Source organism: Rattus norvegicus, chromosome 1 (genome assembly GCF_036323735.1).
Source record: "Rattus norvegicus strain BN/NHsdMcwi chromosome 1, GRCr8, whole genome shotgun sequence".
In the NCBI taxonomy this organism is placed as follows: Eukaryota; Metazoa; Chordata; class Mammalia; order Rodentia; family Muridae; genus Rattus; species Rattus norvegicus.
Genome location: NC_086019.1, coordinates 155,844,370 through 155,858,063, shown reverse-complemented (window position 1 = coordinate 155,858,063; position 13,694 = coordinate 155,844,370). Strand labels below are relative to the sequence as shown.

The 13,694-nt window shown below is 39.2% G+C and overlaps 1 protein-coding gene across 36 annotated transcripts in view; it reads right to left on the bottom strand.

The window, feature by feature from the left end:
- Positions 1-13,694, bottom strand: part of Dlg2 (discs large MAGUK scaffold protein 2) — a 2,051,694-nt gene that overhangs the window by 58,175 nt on the left and 1,979,825 nt on the right. For all 36 annotated transcript variants that reach the window (XM_039089312.2, XM_039089327.2, XM_039089335.2 and 33 more), the window contains one exon: positions 10,765-10,840. In XM_039089312.2, the coding sequence (XP_038945240.1) occupies positions 10,765-10,840 (76 nt within the window). The remainder of the gene's footprint in view (positions 1-10,764; positions 10,841-13,694) is intronic.

Here is a 13,694-nt window from a genome sequence, read left to right as displayed (position 1 = left end):
GGAAGCCAGAGCAAGACACTAAGTATCCTCCTCTATTGCTGGGGATTCAAATTCAGGTCCTTGTTTAGAGCAGATGCTCTTCCTGATGGAACCAGTTCCCTAGTCTTTACATTATTTAATTCAATAGTTATTGACATACTAACCGCATACTAGAATAGCTCAATATAAGGTTCCCCACCACGGTCAATAGATCAACCCCACCCCTATTAACAACATACTGGAGGAAACTACTCTTGAAAGTCTTTTCAGATATCACATGAACTGTAATTAACAACAACAAACCACGTCTACCAACACAAACAGGGTACAGATTAAAAAACAAAGCAAAGAAAACAGGCAAGATCTGGGTTTCTGAGCTGGCTCAGAGTGTAGCACTGCCTTCTGACACAACGGATGATTTGAATTCGATGGTCAGGACCCACCCACATGGTAGAAGGAAAGGCTTGACCTCTAAAGCTGTGCTTGACAGCTCTGAGTGAGTCATAGCATGCACAATACACATAAATAAAGTAAAGCACAGTACAAGGGCAATATGACTATTTTTACTTGCTGGGACTCTGTCTGTAATTACTATTGTAAGGAGGCTGTGTGACTGAACAGTCAGTTCAGAATCTTTTTCCTTTCTGTACCAGTGGTTCTAGCTTTGGCAGAGGGAACCCCTCATGGTCCAGAGGATGGCTCCAGGCCTTCTGCCATGAGTCAGGTTCACTGAATCCTCACAATGAATCAGAGTTTACACATGAATGACTCCCAAAGTAGAACTGGGGTTGAGCCAAGTTTTCTGAATAATACTTAATATTGTGAATTAGTAGTAGAAAGTTTAACAATGAATGGTTCATGCTCTCATTTGATAAAACTGCAACTTGGTATTCACATAACTGCAAATTACACTTCTATTTATATTACTTTAGTTTTAGCATCACTAATTGAATGGGTAGAATCCTGTTATTGGGTGGGACCCTGCTATGCTCCCCACTAGCTCTATGAGCTTGGTGAGTTGTCTCCTTTCTAAAGTTCAGTTTTTTTCCCCCTGAAATGGGCCCACTAACTGTATTTAACTCACAGTTATTGTAAATAGCAAATAAACAGTACTTATGAAGATAATCCATAGCAGGGCAGGAAGCGGAAAACACCTTGTTTATGAGCATGACCTTGGGCTCGATCTTCTGGAGTAAAAAAAAAAAAAGAACTACCCTTTATTAAAAAAGGAAGTTAAGAGATGTTCAGTGTATGGAAAGTCCTTCTCTCCCTGCAACCATAGGTCAAAACTAGGCCTTGTGCAAGGAGTACAGGAAGAAGTGGGGGCAACCTTGCCTTCCTTTCCGTCCTTGTAAAGGGAATGTAAGCCTATGGGGTGAATACTGGTTGCTGTAGTAGCATCTGTGGGATGTGTGTGAGGTATGTGGACATATGTGGGGGTGGGAAAGTGGTACCTGGATGCCTCTAGGATTGTCACACAGTATCTTTTCTGATATGGTTCTCATTTTAATGTATGATGTAACAATGAAAGATATTGGTCACTCTGATCTCAAGCCTCTCTGCTACACGTGTGTGTGTGTGTGTGTGTGTGTGTGTGTGTGTGTGTGACTTGCATTTCACCATGCCCAGTGGCGTCTTTGAGAAGCTTGTTTAAATACAACATTGAGCCACCATCCCCAGAGAATCTGATTCCTCCTGCCCATCTCCTGAGCTGTGTCTAGGCATGCTCATTTTAAATATAAGCCTTGGTTGATTTTGTCGACACTGAAGGCTACTTTACTGCCCCTGATCCACTAGTAGATATTTTATGGTTACTTTTCTCATAGCTTCACTGTGGATCTAGGTCAGGCTGTCTCCATTGCCCCCCGCCTCATCACTGGAATGGACTCTTGGTCTCTTCATGACCTGGTTCATGACTCCTTTGCTTTCTCTTCTGTCACCCCAGCCTTTGTGCTGAAATGACATCAGTCATTTTGGCTTTTGTAGATATATAGGGCCATGTCCTGTCTTACATACTATCATTTTCACCTATATAATTCTTTCGCACCTGGTTACTTTTGCTGTTCCTTTGATACTCATTTTGGCCATTTTTTTCTTTTGACCTCCAAAAGAGGCTTTAGTATTTCTGAGTTTAGATAATACCCTGTGCTTACCTCTCATGCAGGAATTGCTTGATTCTGTTCATTACTCACACATAGAATGATTCATAATTCCTGAAGGTAGGCGCCATGTCTTATTGATAATTGTACTTCAGTTCCCTAAATCACTACCTGACTCTAGGTATAGCTTCAAGATGAATCTGTTAAACTGAAAAGCTAAAACATATCCTGAGAAGCAACAGCATGAGAAGGGGATACAGCAGAACTAACAAACATGTCTTTGATGTTTAGATTATCCAACTCTTAAAGCTTAATCAACTGAATGAAAGCAACATCAAATTTGAAACACTTTAAATATTTTCACATTTTTTAAATTTGTTTTCTTTCCTTGGGGATGAAGTTGGCTAAATACATTCAAATGCCAACATACACAATTATAAAATAGGGATGAAATGTGTGTGTGTGTGTGTGTGTGTCTACACATGTGTGCAGTAGATACTATTTTTCAGTTATATATTGTATTATATTTGGAATATAAGGTTTCAGACTAGGTTGGATATTTCAATAGCAATTTTTTAGGCTCAAGATGGAACTCCGTAGAACAAAATGCACATGCAGAAAAAATACATTAGAAACATAACTTATTCTTCATGCCATTCGGATGAGCTGTCTGGAGGGGGAACTCCCCAACCTGTTGAGCTGCCTGTAGGATGTGCAGTGAACTCGTGAACTTGTTTTCCAGATTTTGCAAACTGCCAACCATGCTAGGGTGGGCTTCTAGTGATGTAGCTGCCTGTGAGTCATTTCTGCTCCTGTACGTTACCCCTCACACATACTTCTATGAGATATGGCAATTAAACTTGTAGGCTCACCAAGCTGGGCTTTGGTGGTAACCTTACATTGGTCTGTCATTGGTTTCTTATCTGAGTGAGTAGATATTTTGTTTGTTTGTAGATTATTCATGGCTTCGCAGGAATAGTGTCACCCAACACTCTGTGAGAGCCACCTGGAGAAGCCATTCCCACTTTATGAGATAATTATCTGTGTGTGAATTGGGAAGGTCTTAGTTGACAGACGAGCTTGAAGTTTAAAAAAAAATGTAATTATTGTGTTCTAAAAGAGCATGATTTAGCAACACTACTCAGGCTGGGAACCTTCCTCTTTATGTTTATGCAAGATGAAATGTCTGCTTAATCTATATTGCACCCTGGGAAAGAAGAGAAGGAGAAATGTCAGAGTCAGGAAAACCTGTTAAGAAGCTTCGAGAGGGTCTAGGATGAAAAGCAATGACAACCACCAAAGACAGTCTTTTTCTCAATTTTTTTAACTTTGAGAAAAATCTTGTCTTTCTCTATTCCCACAGGGTAATATGGCTGATGACTTTTCTTTCATCCCCTCTACCTGACTCTCTAGTCCATCTAAATGACATCTGAGCCTCTTAACCTCTCTTCTATGCACAGATTGGCTCCATGAAGGTCTATTCATCTATTTTGCTGGAGTTTGTGTGGGCTAGTCATAATTCATCTCTGAAAATGTTACTTAAAACCCGTGACAAAAATCAATTCTTCTAACTCACGCTGGTAAAGCAAATATAATTCCCATTTTGCTAACAGAACCATCGAATTGCTTTTATGATAAATGGTACAATCGCCAGCTCTGCTATTAGCAATCTTGGGCTACATGATAAGTTCCAAGAATCAATATGGTCAAATAGTTTCTCAGTGCTGATGCCAGTTTGATTCAGGGACACTGCTGTCACCAGCTTCTTTGAGGCATCATTCTGCCTATCCTTTCTCACTTAGCATCTGCTACTAGGATCCCAAGGCCTTGCCAAAGGCAGCTGTTATCAGGAAGCACAAGAACAGACCTTCACAGATGATAATCTTCTTTGATTATTTCTTAGACATTATTTCTGTTTTCCCTATTCTCTTGCTTTTAGTTCAGATTTTCAGAGTTCCATACTTAGGATACTGCCCTTTCTCAAAGGCCTCCCATCATCCACGTCCAAACTGCCCTCCCAGTGCCCTCTGCGGTTGCTCCTTTCCTGTCATGTAAACACACTGCATGGAGTAATCAGCATGTGTCATGCAGACAACATGCTAGGTGCTGAGGCATGAATAAACACAGGTTCACATCCTTGCCTTCAAGCCTCACAGCACAGGCAAGCACAATACAGGAACAGTCGACACAAGCTCAGAAAAAACTACTAGATCTGCCTTGGTCACCGGCCCACAATTGTTCATTTTCTACAGGATAAAATACAAGCTTCCCAAAAGATTTAAGTCATCAGAATTATCTTTCTCCTTCTGAGCCCCTTTATTCTCCTCTTAATAAAGTGTCTTTTGCAGTGAAGCAACTGCACTTTACTTCCTGCCTGACCGGTGGCCTGCTCCTACCTGCCTCGCATGTGTTATAAATCCCATTGATCCCTTTAAGGCTGGCAACTCAAATTCTCTGGGTTTGTAACCAAGAATTCCATTTCCTTTGTCCTTAAGAGTAAGATCTCTGGTCTTTCCTGGGTTATGGACTATGACTTCCTTCCTGTAGGAACTAATTCTCTCCCTGAGAACATCTGCTTCTCTGGGCCAGCTGTTAGGGTGGAGATTTATTTCTCCATATTATCTCACACTGCATATCTGATGACTGACAAAACATGTTAACCAATACCCAGGCCCTCACTTTATTCTCCCAGGCCACTGTAGCGGAAGGATGTAGCCCTTAGCTTACTTCAGAAATACACACCTCAAAGGAAAAGAAAACCAGTTTTCCTCTTTCTAGATTTAAATTTCTGCTTGAGTTAAGTTTGTGACAAAACTAAACTGAACTCAATTTTCTTCTTCATTTTTCTAACTGCGCATGTGTGACGTGTCTCAATGGGAAAGAGCCATTACTGCATGCTATAGTAAACAGATAACGAGCTTTGGGATCAGCCAGACATGAGTTAGATTTACTTTTCTAAAACTTTAAGTTTACCAAGGAGTAAATGACTTCCTTTGGAATTTTGTAGTGGTGTTTAACATTTTATAGAAACTGGATTGTTGCCAATTATACTCCTACTACTTTGTGTGTATGCAGTTTCAATTGAGAGAAGGTGTGCTAACATGTGGCAGCCAGATGCCAGCTCACATTCCCTTTTTTGTACACTCTAGGATCCACAGGATGCCCAGGGAAGGGTGCAGCCATAGCAGGCAGAATTTCTCACCACAGTCTACATACATGTTTTTTTGAGATAGAAATTCCATCTTATGAAATTCTTATGAAATTATGAATTCTTATGAAAAAATGGTAAAAGATGAGTTATTACAGACCGCATGCTGGTTCTCACTCTCACCTAGTCTGCCTCCTAGCCTAGACTGACTGAGTACTAGGTAGGGGTTTACATGCCCCTGCTTCTTAAGTGCAGGGATTATAAATACTTGCTATCATGCCTGGTTTTATATGGATTTGGGGGATCCAACCTGGATTCTCATGCTGATGCAATGAGCACTTCAGCAATTGAGCTGTCTGCAGCTTCCTACACTTTTCAGAGCACCTACCTACCCTCGTCTTTCTATCCCAGAAGGAGGAAAAGCAGGACTAGCTACTATTTCCATTCTAGTTTAGACCTTAGGAGAGGTTTAAGGTGCAAGTGGGACAGCTATGAACAGACACACTTACCACACCTTGCTGACACTCTTCAGTAAGGATACAGACGCTGCTCTACATCCTTGCCTGCATGCGTTTCTCTTCTTTAGTTATAGGAATTTAACAAGAACAACGAAGTCCAGCAAGTAATCATTCTGTCTAATACAGTGCAGCTTGCTTGCCCTTGAAACTTACTCATTTTTAAAGACCTCTCAACAAGTAACAGAATGACAGGTTAGGAAAGTAATGAAAAACATTGCAAGAACAATGAAAGAAATTAAGGGGTGAGGTTTACATCAAGTTTACATAAAGGATAGTCTGAATGAAACTCAAAAGGAACTTCACAGACATTCCCAGGTGGAACTTGACTCCCCTGAGACTGGCAGTCCTGAGATGGCTCGCAAAAGGCTCATCCTGACAGATGATTGTTTGCAGCATAGCAGTCAAGGTGGCCTGGAATTATCCATGCTATTGCTATAATAGCACATTCCTCTACACATTCAGACATAGAATTGGGAAGTGCAGCATGGCAAGACAGCATGTTCGTATTTACAGAGGTTATAACTCAAAAGTTCTGTCTGAACTTTTATATGAGCCTTTTGATCTTCCCTGTCATCCCTCTTTGCTGCAACTGCCTCTAAACCTCCCTGGTCTACTGTGCCTGATGCACTTGATTCTCCTTAAGTTCAACTGTGAAATGTGTTTGCTTTTGCCAGTATGCACAACTATCTCCTGATTAAATTCTAAGATCCTGTTCAAACATCACCTCTTTTAACCCTGCTTTTGCTCTGTGATTGCTAATATTAATGATCAACTTGACTCGATTTAAAAAGGTATACCTGTGAGGGATTATTTATATCAGGGTAGTCTTTGAGCAAGACTGTGAGGGATTATCTTAATTAATGGAGATCTGAAAACCTGCCTACAATGGGTGTCACCACTCCCTAGGCTAGGATCCTGAAGTGTATGAAAAGGAAAGTTACTGAGCACCAGCTTCCATCTCGCTCTGCTTCCTGAATGGAGATTTAATGTGAACAGCCACCTCAAGCTCACGCCATCATAGACTGTTGCCATAACAGTCTATGTGACTCCAAATATGCCTTTCCTCCATTAAGTTGCTTTTGTATGGGTATTTTATCACAGTGACATAAAATTAAGACAATGGCCTAGGTATAAATGATTCAGCAATGGAAAAGACATGTTAGGTTGATAAAAATCACCTGATTTTAAACCTTACTCTTAGACCTTCCTTTCTAATTGTGGGATCTTGGACAAACTTGGGCAGTTTTTCTGAGGCTAAGTCTACTGATTTTTAAACAGAAATCTACAGTTTGCAAAAGTTAAGGGATGATCCCCGTGGTGCTGTACAATTATTTTCTTGACTCCAATTGTCTTTGGGAACTCACTGAGTGATCTTGCCCTTGTTGGTTGCCTCATAAGGTGCCTTAAACAATATCTCATGCTTTGTAGCACTTAATGGTACTTTAATCAATATCCAGTTCTGGAAAAGTGACTCAAGCACTAGCAAGCCAGTTAAAGTTTAAATTCTATGAAGTGTTCACTGGTCACTCCTAGGTTGCACAAGTCCATCGTCTGTATTCAATACAGGTAGGTATTTAATTAAAATTCTCTGTTATTTATCATCTGTATGCAGGAAATAAATAGGATATCTATTATTACATTCTCATCAGGAATCAATAAAAATATCTACCATTTTGAAGGCTGGAGAAATGGCTCAGTGTTTGAGAGAACTGGCTGATCTTCCAGAAGATCAATTTCCAGCACCCACATGGTAGTTTACAATCCTCTATAACTCCAATTCTAGAGGATCTGACAAATATGTGAGTAAAACACCAATGCACATAAAGTAAAAAATAAAAAAAAACACTAAATTTTTTTCTACCAGTTTTGTATTAAAGTGACTGTTTTAAAGGACTCTATACCATGATGTCATAGACCACATGTACAGATGAACTTCTATTTCACCTAAATATTTTGGCAAAGTAAAATATTATGTCACTGGACTTTTCAATAATAATTCTAGTTAATATATAAAAGACAACATTGTGGCAACACCTATTGACCATAACTTGTAGTATATACCCTTTCCTCTACCAAGTCACATTTGAAAGAAAAAAAATTAAGGAGTGTGAGGAGAAAAAGAATAGGATGTCAAAAGGTAGGAGGAGTTATTTCACAACACAGCAACAAGACATTTATATTAGTATGGCCCTCAGTGGGAAGGTGAGAGAAATTCAACATGACACTGAAGAGGAGAGCTGGAATAGGAAAGGGGAGGGGTTTGGTGAATACCCTTACCACTAACTGACATTTGCAGAGCACCAGTGTGTCCTCAGCAGCTCCCAGTGAGCACCCTGCTTACAGCAGGAAGAGAACCTGAGAATCTTAGTATCAATGGGACCCAGAAAAAGCCTGACTAGTATGGGCAAGAGTGTCAAGTCTCCAGACTAACAGGCCTAGGAGTGACCAGAGAACTAGAATTGTCTTTTTGATAACTCTATAAGTTATATTAAAGACAGTAAAGTTATAGCCAATGTCATCCTGAAGGGTAAGAGAACTAAACTCCTTACTCTCTGAGAGTAAAAAAGAGACTGGCATTTGAACTCCCCTCTCTTTTGATACTTCTATCATTTTATTAGAGATTCTGACCAGGAGAATTAAGTAGGAAACAAACAAACAAACAAAAAACAAAGAAAAGTAAAGACAACATTGAAGAGAAAAAATAAAACTCTTCTTTTACATATGATGTATCTTCTATATAAGAAATTTTGAGAAATTCACTAAAACTGTCAAAACTATAAATGTTATAAAATATAAAGTCTACATGAAGTGATAACTGTATTTCTATACATTTGCCATAGGTGATCTTAAATAAAATTAAGCAAACAATTTACATACAAAGAAACACAGTTGGAATTTGGTGCCTCTCCATGAATAAAACTAATTCAAAATTGGTTGACACTTTAACATAAGAGTTATAACTATAGGGTTGGGGATTTGGCACAGTGGAAGAGGGCTTGCCTAGTAAGCTCAATGCCCTGGGTTCGGTCCCCAGCTCCGAAAAAAAAAAAAGAAGAGTTATAACTATAACCTTCCTGCAAGAAATACAACATAAACCTCAATGACCTTGGATTTGACAATGCTTCTATAGACACTGCATTAAAAAAGCAACAAAAGAAAAATAGATTGGAAAACAACCAAAACAAAAGTCTTTGTATCTCAAAGAACACTGTCAAGAGAATAGGATGAGAACAGAGAAAACTGGAAAAAAAGTATTAGGAAGGCATTTATCTGGAAAGCCTTTGAAGACAGAGTGCAGGACTAGTGAGATGCCCCAGTAGTTAAAGTGCTTGCCACAAAATCAAGAAGACCAGAGTTCAGATCTTCAGAATCCATGTAACTGCTTGCTGGGTGTGGCTGCCTGCCTGTAATTCCAGCCTTGGAAGGTAGAGACAGGATCCCCTTGGAAGGTAGACACAGGATCAAGCTGGCTAGCAAGACTAGTGGTATTGGTGAGTTACAGGTTTGATTGGAAGACACCGCATCAAAGGTGAAAGAGCAATGGCAGATTTCTGACATTAATCAGCCACACTTATCCCCATATACACCTTACCACTTACTTGTCCCCTACCCCTATCTCCCTACCCCACATCCACACAATAGACACATACACACGAATAAGTGAAGAAAAAGGTTTTATAACCACCCCCAGGATATATGGAGAGACCCTACAACCCAGTAACAATAATGCCAAGAAAATTCCAACTTACAAAGAGACTGAATCTGAGTAGACGTCTCTCAGAAAAGATAGACCAGTAAGCACATGAAAAGAAACTCACCAGCTCCACTGATTAGGAAATACAAATCAAAACCACAGTAACAATACACAGTAACAGGGACCAAGATGTATTTTTAAAAGGCATATAATAGCAAGAGTTGCTCATCATGTGAAGAAATCATAGCACACATATACTGACGATAGAAATGGGAAACGTTTAGGCACTATATAAAGCCATCATAAAGTTCCGAAAATGTGCAGTGCAGAGCCATCATATTGCTGAAGGGATCAGTAATTTTACTGCACTATGTAATCAATGAAAGTAAAAACATGTCCATATCAAAATCTTAATATAAATGTTCATGGTAGCATTATCCACAGTAAATAGTGGAAAGATCACAGATGTCTGTCAACTGATGAATGGATATGCTAAATGTGGTATGTTTGCACAATGGAATTTTATATGCCAAAAAAGGAAATGAAGTACTTCTTTATTCATGCAACGTTATAAAAGCAACTTGAAAAAATAGTGCGGTATGGAGTTAGAAGTCCATTTATATGAATTAATGAATTAATTACCTGCATATGTATAAGACACAAAATAGGTTATTGACTATGGTTAAGTGGGGAAGGGAGGCTGGAGAATGGGAAATGATTGATAACCTTTACAGGATTCTTTTATGAAGTGATGAAATTTCCCAGGCTGACTGTGGCAATGACTGCCCAACTCTAAATTTAAGCGGGAGAGTTATATGATATGATAGTGAAGTAAATGCTATTAAAGCTGGGATCGAGAAGAAATGTACATGTGAGTGTTAAGCGTGATAGGATTTTGTTGTTGATTCTTTCCTATGTCTGTCACAACAATCTACATATTCACTTAAATAACCCATGTCTATATTTCTGTGATGACAGTCTTAACTGTATCATGTGAATCAAACTAGATACATTTTTAGTTGAGCCAATACTGTTGATGAAAGGGGACCTTTTAGAACATTTATAGAAAACACCTAAACTATGTTTCATCATCCTCATTATAGTCAACATATCAGTTTTGTTATCACTGGCTTTGTCCCTAGTAATTAATATATTTATAATAAGCCCACTTGATCAGAAATGACATTACTTTTAGCAACACATTTGTGGCAGTTCTCTTTTGTCTATTGGTGCTATTATTTCTTTGCTATAAAAAGCCCAAATTTTAATTATCACTCAATCTAAGGCAACTGAGAGAACAGAATGTCTCCATCAATTTGTACCTACCCCTTTGGAATCAATCACACCAGGTTTTGCATTGAACTTCACTGTCTTCAATCGGGCACGCTCCTTTCTTTCCACCCTAATGAAAATCAAAAACAGTCAATTAAGTGACAAGGCATTTATAATTAAGTTCCTTATTCAGTAAAGAACACTTCTTCCTCTCATCTGTACGACTCAAATAAAATTTGGTCTAAAATTGTTTATTTCCTTTGGTAAAAGTAGTTTAAAAAACCTTAGGAAAAAGTATCTAAGCTTCTAATATGTCCCCAGAAATTTTTGTCCTACATGCATGGAGAGTATTTGGAAGTAACAGAGAAAATCATTATTGAAGGGCTTAATGAATCAACCAGAACCTATTTCAGGAAATCACAGCCCAGGAAAACCAATACCTAGAGTGGAACAAACAAACCATTTCTGTTCCCCACTATGCTTCCATTAAAGAACATCATTACACAGTCAGCTCCATTTAGTAACCAATATGTTACATGTAATCTCAAAGGTCCCTTCAAGGAATCTAATGTCCTTCTGTCATTCCTGTAGCATTATTATCTCACGTTCCACTTAATGAGCATTTGTCATGTTCTTAACCAATAATATAGGAACAAAGAAAATAAAAAAATTAAAGCATGATTGTAACAGGCATTTATCATGATAGGCTCTTAGCGAGGACAGAAAGCCAGACAAATATTCCTAACAGCCTCGGGGGATGTGTGTGAGTGTGAAGAGAGAGAGAGAGAGAGAGAGAGAGAGAGAGAGAGAGAGAGAGAGAGAGAGAGAGAGAGCTGCTGTGGCTCTTTGAAGGAGATGTCAACTAATCTGAAACTAGAAGGATGGGAAAGAGCTTGTCAGTAGGATAAAGTTAGCATGTATTCAAGTTCCTAACCAGCTAGGTGCCTGAAAGAAGGAGATGTCAACTAATCTGAAACTAGAAGGATGGGAAAGAGCTTGTCAGTAGGATAAAGTTAGCATGTATTCAAGTTCCTAACCAGCTAGGTGCCTGAAAGATGGTGCCATGGTCCATACAGGATGAGGCAAGGCTAGTGAAATTGTAGGGTTCCATAGGGCATTGGGCCAGGTGTATGGTACATGCCTGAAACCTACCACTTAGAAGGAAGAGACAACAGGACAATGGATTCAAGGGCATCATCAGATATATGAATTCAAGGCTAGCCTGACCTACATGAAATCACAAAATGAGTCAGAAAAAAAAATATAGCTGGAGCAATAGCTCTGTTGATAAAGTGCTTGTCTTTTGAGCTAAAGGACCTTAGTTTAAGCCATGTAAAAAGACAGGCATGGGGCGGGAGTCGGGGCATGAGTTTATAATCCTAGAAGGGACAGAGACAGCTGAATTCCATTCCTAGGGCAGATCAGCTAGTTTTTTCAGCCTGCCTTGTGAACTCCAGGCCAGTAAAAGACCCACCTTAAGAGGGGGGCATAAGAAATGACACCCATGGGGTTGGGGATTTAGCTCAGTGGTAGAGCGCTTGCCTAGCAAGTGCAAGGCCCTGGGTTTGGTCCCCAGCTCCAAAAAAAAAGAAAAAAAAAACAAATGACACCCATGAATTTATGTACACATGCAGCCATACACCTATGTACATCTACATAAACATGAACTCCTCTTTTTCTCCCACTGAGCCGCTCAAGGACTTGGGTAGTAATAACAAAGCATAAATGAGGAAGGTGGTATAATCAATTGAAGACTTTAATGATTTCTTTTTATTTATGTGTATATGTATGTGTGTGCATGAAGTCATGCTCATGTGCATGCAGGGGCTTGTAGAAAGCTCAAAGAGGGTATTGGGTTCCCCAGAGTTGGAGTTACTTGTATTCATGAACTGCTAGACATGGGTACTGGAGCCTGAGCCCTGGTTGTCTGCAAAGCAGCAAACTCTCTTCACCATGGAGTTACCTCTGTAGCCCTTCAAATGAGTGATTTAAGAATAGGATCTTGGTGCAGTGGAGAGCAATTCTGGAGGGGAAGGAAAAAGAGGAGACTGGGATCTGCTGAGAAGCTGTTTCCATGAACTAGGCAATATCAATAAAGAATAGGAAAGGATGATTGGGAGAAGAAAGCAAGGGCTCGAGAAACACCAGGAAGTAAAATTTGAGCTGTTTCCATTGAAGGTAGAGTTGAGGAAGAGGAATCTAAATATTTCCTTGACTTTTCTAAGTCTGTACAGGAAACCATTGTTTTTATTTCCTGCTGCTCACAATACTGGATTTGATCTCTTATGTAAGTTACATCTTGACTTCCTTCTTTAAAACATTTCATATTTAATATGCAAGGTGCATGTAACAGTAGAATATTATTGCAGGTCAACAGTGGATGACCAGTGAACAAAAATATTACTTGGTAGGCTGCTGTGACATGATTCTGTTTAAATTTGGCTTTAATCCCATTTTTTTCTTTCTGAGGAAAGAAAAGAGCAAGTGAGAGAAAAATAATCCTGGATCTATACAAAGTTAATGGTTTATGAAGTCGAAGCTATTCTTAGCTGTGTAATTAACAGCAGGCTACTTCCTAACTGAGAGCTCTTTTGTGTTTCCAACTGCAACATTGAATATCTGGGTTTCTATAGTTACAGAATAAAGTTTCAGAATGCATTTATTCCACTGGCAGCATAGAATATTTGAGTGAAAAGAACTGAACAAAAATGTTCACATCTAACATCAGTTATTAAAGCAATATATTCCATGTAGAGAAACCTGTGCTGAGAGTAGCTCCCTGCACCCACACAACACCCCAGAGCATGGAATGAAGGGCTTTAGAGAAACTGCCAAGGGGAAGAAGCTTATTGAGAAGAGTCACAAAATAAAAGTCTTTTTAGTCTCTTTCACTCTAGAAATTACTCAGGTAATTCTTATTAACCTCTTTAGATTTTCCTAAAACAGTTGTTAGAGACTTTAGCTTTATTCTGGCTTCTTTGCAT